Here is a 5,876-nt window from a genome sequence, read left to right on the forward strand (position 1 = left end):
AAGAGAACTTTCCATTCATGAATTTAAATCTTCATGAATGGAAGATTTTTAAGTCCAGTCAGAATCTCAAAAAATATTTAAATGCCACAATGATGAGAGAAAGTATGTTAGATTTATTTATTAGTATCTTCGAAATCATAAATTTACACACATTTGCTCACTGATTGGTAGTATTGCCATTGAACTGTATGACCTTTTAGGTGTTCTTCCTCAAGCTTCTCACTATATCTTGATGAAATAATGACTCATTTCTATAGACAGAACTGCTGGAACTGAGTCAGGTTTATAGGCTAACCTCACTCACACCATTTCAGATCTTCCCACAAATTCTTTACACACACTCTTGCAGCTACAGGCCCACATGTCGGTTTTGTCTGCATAGGACAAAACCGTTGAAATGGTCACATCGAAACATTGACTTTGTTGTCCTAAAGCCACTTTGTAACCTCTGCATGCATTGTCCATATGGACGACCAACATGAACCCAAACTTTAACTTCCTGGCTGATGTCTTTATATATTGCTTTAATATTTCCACACAATCTTCTTTCCGTATGATGCTATTGTGTGAAGTTCACCAGATGTTCCTATAGCAAAACAGACCAACATCATGATACTGCCACGCCCATACTTCCCAGCTGGAATAGTCTTCCCCCTTTTTTTTCAATGCAACGATTGTCATTATGGCCAAACGAGAAAGCGTACAGGCCAACCCAAATGTTCAGTTAACCCATCAGATGTTTTCAGCGCTATGACATAGTCTGGGATTCCTCTTCTTGCTTTAATAGACTGTAATCAATATATAAACTTTTGATTTGTAAGAGATTAATAAATAAATGCCTTTATTTATTAAAGAACCCAGGACCAGCTTTTATTATTTTACATCTTTTTAAATATTTGTTAAAACTGTCACTATGTCGTGATAGTATCCTAATGCACAGATATGTGAAAAGACTGAGCCTCTCCACCTCCTGCCTGAGATACTATTGCCTGAAGAAAAACAATACTCCCTCTGTGATGCAAACAGAGTAGCATCACAGCCATCCTTTATTCAGAGTGGAGGTTCAGGTTTTATCAAGCAACACAGTTCAGCTGTGTTGAGCCTCCTTTGCATTTATATAGCTTTCCAGATTTCACTGACTGTCTAATGTTGAGTTAAGTGATATTCACAAAATGTTCTTGAAGTTTCTGTGACATCCAAGTAAAGAGGCAATCAGCCCTCCAGTAGGCTGAATCCATCGCTGAGCAGAAAGTGAGGTCGGAGCAGCGACAGGATGGGGCCATGCGGGGCCCCACCCAGGCAGTATGCTTCATCCACGCTGACTCCCAGGGACCGAAGGGATTTTAGGGCACAGCAGCAGTTGTCTTTGCCACCATGTGATGTTACGAGAGTGAAGCAAAGAGGGCTGTCAAACACACCAAACTTCTGCTTCATCTGGCCTAAATGAGCTAAAAAGTTCTGCAGAGACAAAAGAAGAAAAATAAATCATTTTCAACTGAAAATGATTTATTTTCAGCTGAAAATAAATCATTTTACTTGATAAATAAAATGATTTATAGACCCATCTACCTACTGGTAGATAGACCTACTGAAGATAACATACAGTGCCTACTCACACCCCCTTGTGGTTGTAATGTGAAAAAAATATGAAAGCACATTTTTAATTGGGGTTTTATAAGACTGACCAAAAAAAAAAAACCCTTAGTGGTAAATAAAAGAAAATCTAAGTTCTGTGAAGGCCTCAGAGGTTTGTCAGGCAAATTTATATTATATATATATATATATATATACATACATACACACACATGTGGTGGTGATACAGGAAAATATGAAAAAGTTGAGTGAGTTTGAAACTTCATGCAAGGCTCTGAAAAAGACACTTGTTAATGTTTGTACCTGAGCAGATTTTTTGCTTGCTTCTGTTGAACCCATGTTGAGTTGGATGATGGCTTTCTCACAGAATAAAACTCTGAGCTGTTCTGATGGACAGGAAACCCAGTTTGTATCCAGCAGTGCTGAGGGAACACCTGGACCAATCAAAAGCACAATAACAGCACGTTAATCCAAAACTAAATGATAGACCAGTCTCCAGGTTACACTGATAAATGGAAGCTTTAATGGTTAATGCTACAACAGATGCTACAGTTCGGAAATGTCCATCACTTATTGGTAGTGTACTCTGTGTTTTTAATATGGCTTCTAGAAATGACTGACAGAAGATGCCATACAAGAAAAGACTTCCTGACCCTGCTGTGTTGCTTGCAATGCTTCGTTTCCATCTGTTGTAAGGAAGAGCTGAACATTATTTTGCATGAGACCCTCGATGTAGTCCTCCTCTGTTGAAAAGCAGAACCTGCCGACTTCTAGACCTACAACAGAGCAACAACAAGGCTTTGGAAAGAGAAGTCAACGGAGTGTTGCAGTGGAGATGTAGAAAGAGCAAGGCTGAGGTGAGACTACCGTGATGTCTGGTGCTGTTAATGATGCTGGAATTCTGCTGTTGCTGCCAGCTTTCCGTAGTGATCAAGATGACATCAAACAGCTGATGTTCAGCTGGATTTTTCTCCAGCAGACGCTCATTCACTCTCTGCAGAACCTGAGGAAAGCTATACATCGTCAACTCCCACCAAAGCCCGACTACAGTCTTCTTACTGTCAAGGAAACCAGTCGGTTTTCTTTTTAAAAACAAACACAGCTTGTTTTGTTTTTGCTTTTTTGTCACAAACTGATGCTTGAAGAAGCAAGCAGCCCCAAACCCTGTCACTGCAGTCACCATGCATGATGTTCAGTTTCTGAAATGCTGTTTTAATTTCAGGTCAGATGTAACAGAACCCACAAGGTGGTCCACTTTCTGTGGGTCTACTTTCTGTCTCGTCAGTCCACAGAATATCTTCTGAAAAGTCCTGGCGGTTCACCAAGACATTTCTGATAAATGTGAGTTCTGTAAAACATGGCTCAGCAGTGTATTTTTTATGTTTTTGAGATTTCTCCTATTTGTCTCAAATAATGACATACACTTGACAATCCAACCTGACAGAACCTAAGAGTGCAGAGAAGAGTGATAGAAAATACTCCTACAAAGGTGAGCAAGAAAAGTTAAGGCTGTGATAGCTGGGAGGAAAACATTTTTAACAAGAAAGAAGATGTTTTCACTTTGTCACTCCAAAGTGACAAAGTGAAAACTGTTTTGTGTTTTCATTAAAAAACACAAAACAAAATCACTGCAACATCTAGCAAAGATAGTCAGAAAGAGCATAAAATTGTTGGGTATTTTTTTCCTTAAATCCATATTTCACACTTAAATAGGTCAGTAGGCTAGTGTATTGGAGACTGAAACAATTAAACTTAAATTGTTTTAAAGTTAATTACCAATGTTCATGACTTCTCACCTGCACCAATGGAAGAGCCACGCCAAACCTGTAAATACTGCTGCCATCTTCAGTTTCTGGCTCAAAAACTGCAGCAAAAGTCACGGCAACAACCACCGCCTGGTCCACATCTTTCTGCAAGGGACAAGAAGAAGAACCCAGACTGAAAATATGAGATGAATCTACTCACCTCTTAACGAAAGCTGTTTTATGGTAGTTTTATTTCTGGGATGTAAAGAGACACAATATTAACTAAAAACCCAGAAAGACAGCATTATGTAGACATTACAAATTGATCTGCTTGTTATCAAGTGAAATTGGTATTGCTTATATACCTACACAAAGCATGATTTAGAAAGAACTTGGTGATAAACATAAAAACATTGTCGGTAAATACAGCATTAAGAAATTTCCTTTACTTGGTCAGCAGGTTTATACACATCTCAGGTAAAGTCTAGGCCCACTACTTCTTAGAAAACATTTCTAAATCTTTAAGTTTCCTAGCAGCTGTTTAGAAACTCAAAACGTCACCTCTCTCTAAAAGATATTTATGAAACAGAAATCTAGAGAGTAGACAGGTCACTCTGTGGCATCAGTACCATATTCTATAGCCATGATTTTCTTTTCCTTTATCCTGGAGGAGTATCTTGAGTTGAACAACTGTTAACTATGAACCATCTCGGTGGTTCTGGTGTAAGATTTTATGCCTCATGATTTTATGCAGATTTAAGTCATCTTGTACCCTCAATAGAAAACAGGCCCAAAGCCTAATATGAGGATGGTGGTCTTTGGGTCATTCTCTGCGTATTTCTTCATCACAGCGAGTCAAGTCAAAGTGAGAGAGCTCAATTTAAAACTTATCTGACCACAAAACCTTTCAGAGTCAGTTAGATGTTACCTGGGGATATACATTTTAGCACAGCCACATATCTGGGAATTTAGTTATTCGTTTTATTTTGACACAGCACAGAGATTCAATGGATGTTAAATCATAAAAAAAACACGCAATATGAGCAGAAAAAAAAGTTTGATTTTGTTTTTAATTGTGAAATATGATACAAACATGTACAATTACACATTTTTATAACGGCACCCATTGTCTGAACACACTTATGTTTACAAGACTCCGGGCCAGGATTTGAACCTTCTTGCTCCAAGGCAATAGTAGCACCAATTTTAAAACTGTGCAACCTACCCTTCACCTCCCCAATATCTAGGTTAGAGACTTAGAGTTAGTCCAGGTATTTGAACAGAGACACCTTTTTTTCAATTTTGGAGGGTTCTGTAGATCCTTATGGTATATTACCATAGTGAAAATTAAAACAATTTTGATGCAGTTAAAGTGCAGCTTTCTCAATCTTCATACAAACTATTTCTAACACCAATGCTCCTAAGAATGGTTGCCAAGGGCATCATGGAGGAGCACTGTTTTCACGACGGGGTGATAGGGGAGTGTCTGAAAGTTTAGGAGCTTCTTAAAGAGACAGAGACCAATCTCAAGGCGTCAAATTATGAAATCAAATTTCTTTAAGGTTATTTATACAGGATTTTTAAAACAACTAAAGGTAATATAGTTACTTGACTGTGCTATAAAATGTCACTGTGTGCCTGGAAAATGCATAATACTCCTTCCTTTAAACAATCACCTAAGTCAGTGGTTCTTAACCTTTTTTGAGGTACCGAACCCCCCAGTTTCATAAGCGCATTCACCGAACCCTTCTTATTCCGTCCTTCCCCCCATCCCCTCCGCCGACACACAAAATACTTTGCGGTATTCTGATTTAGTAATGTTATTAGCTGCGTTACCACCCCCACGCCACTAGAGGCAGTAGCGACCCCGAAAAGTTGCGACTAAGGAGCACATTTAGAAGCAGAAGTACACCGAAAACTACAGATTTTGGTAAAAACTGAGCTTTGCTGAAGACACAAATTCAAATCCATGCTGAGAGTGGAGCTCCTTCAATCAGTGCTCTCTTGTAATTCCTGTTGTAGAAGGCTAATCGTGACACATGCAAATACCCATGTGGGCCCAACTATAATTCTATATTGACACATAGAAACATAATTATATGAAGTAGACCTTAATTTACGGCTGCCGAGCAGTCAACAACAATGTACAACTTCCGCCTTTTTTCGGTACAACTCGGCATATTCAGTATTACTATAAATGTGACTTAGAAGAAAGTGTTGAAAAGGAGAAACAAAAAGACAAACCCCGAAACAATGATTAGAGCGATAACTATTTTACCATGACTCTAGCAGGGATATGTGCTCTTCTGAGGGTAAAGTAAACGTACCTGCTTCACGTCGGTGTTCGTGACCGTAGAGACCATTCTAACACCTGTAGGACCTTACGGTAGTTGCTGTTTTCCTCTTAATTCGTCTCGCACCGCAAAAACCTTATTTTGGTTTGCTTTAGGGAGCAGCAAGCAGCAAGTTTGCTTTAAGGAGCGCATGACTGCGTCACTTCCTGGTCAAGCAATTGCCTCTTGCCCCGCCCATATCAGT

At 39.0% G+C, this 5,876-nt stretch overlaps 1 protein-coding gene across 1 annotated transcript; it reads right to left on the reverse strand.

Moving 5' to 3' along the window:
• Nucleotides 1–103: 103 nt before the first annotated feature.
• Nucleotides 104–5,851, reverse strand: LOC106908501 (cytosolic 5'-nucleotidase 1A). Its single transcript, XM_014974625.2, has 6 exons — nucleotides 5,666–5,851; nucleotides 3,390–3,503; nucleotides 2,461–2,596; nucleotides 2,247–2,369; nucleotides 1,897–2,027; nucleotides 104–1,458 (listed from the first exon to the last, which is right to left on the reverse strand). The coding sequence occupies exons 1-6, from the start codon at nucleotides 5,699–5,701 to the stop codon at nucleotides 1,213–1,215; spliced, it is 786 nt and encodes a 261-aa protein (XP_014830111.1). The 5' UTR covers nucleotides 5,702–5,851; the 3' UTR covers nucleotides 104–1,212.
• Nucleotides 5,852–5,876: the final 25 nt, after the last annotated feature.

The sequence above is a fragment of the Poecilia mexicana genome, unplaced genomic scaffold, assembly GCF_051168715.1.
Source record: "Poecilia mexicana isolate PSO_F unplaced genomic scaffold, ASM5116871v1 scaffold_6, whole genome shotgun sequence".
NCBI lineage: Eukaryota > Metazoa > Chordata > Actinopteri > Cyprinodontiformes > Poeciliidae > Poecilia > Poecilia mexicana.

Coding starts and splice junctions, on each gene's coding strand:
- LOC106908501 (XM_014974625.2), bottom strand. CDS start 5,701: ATGGTCTCTACGGTCACGAACACCGACGTGAAGCAG. Junction 3,504..5,665: donor CGAACACCGACGTGAAGCAG/GTACGTTTACTT, acceptor TGTCCCTTGCAG/AAAGATGTGGACCAGGCGGT. Junction 1,459..1,896: donor CAAGCAAAAAATCTGCTCAG/GTACAAACATTA, acceptor TTGTCTCTGCAG/AACTTTTTAGCTCATTTAGG.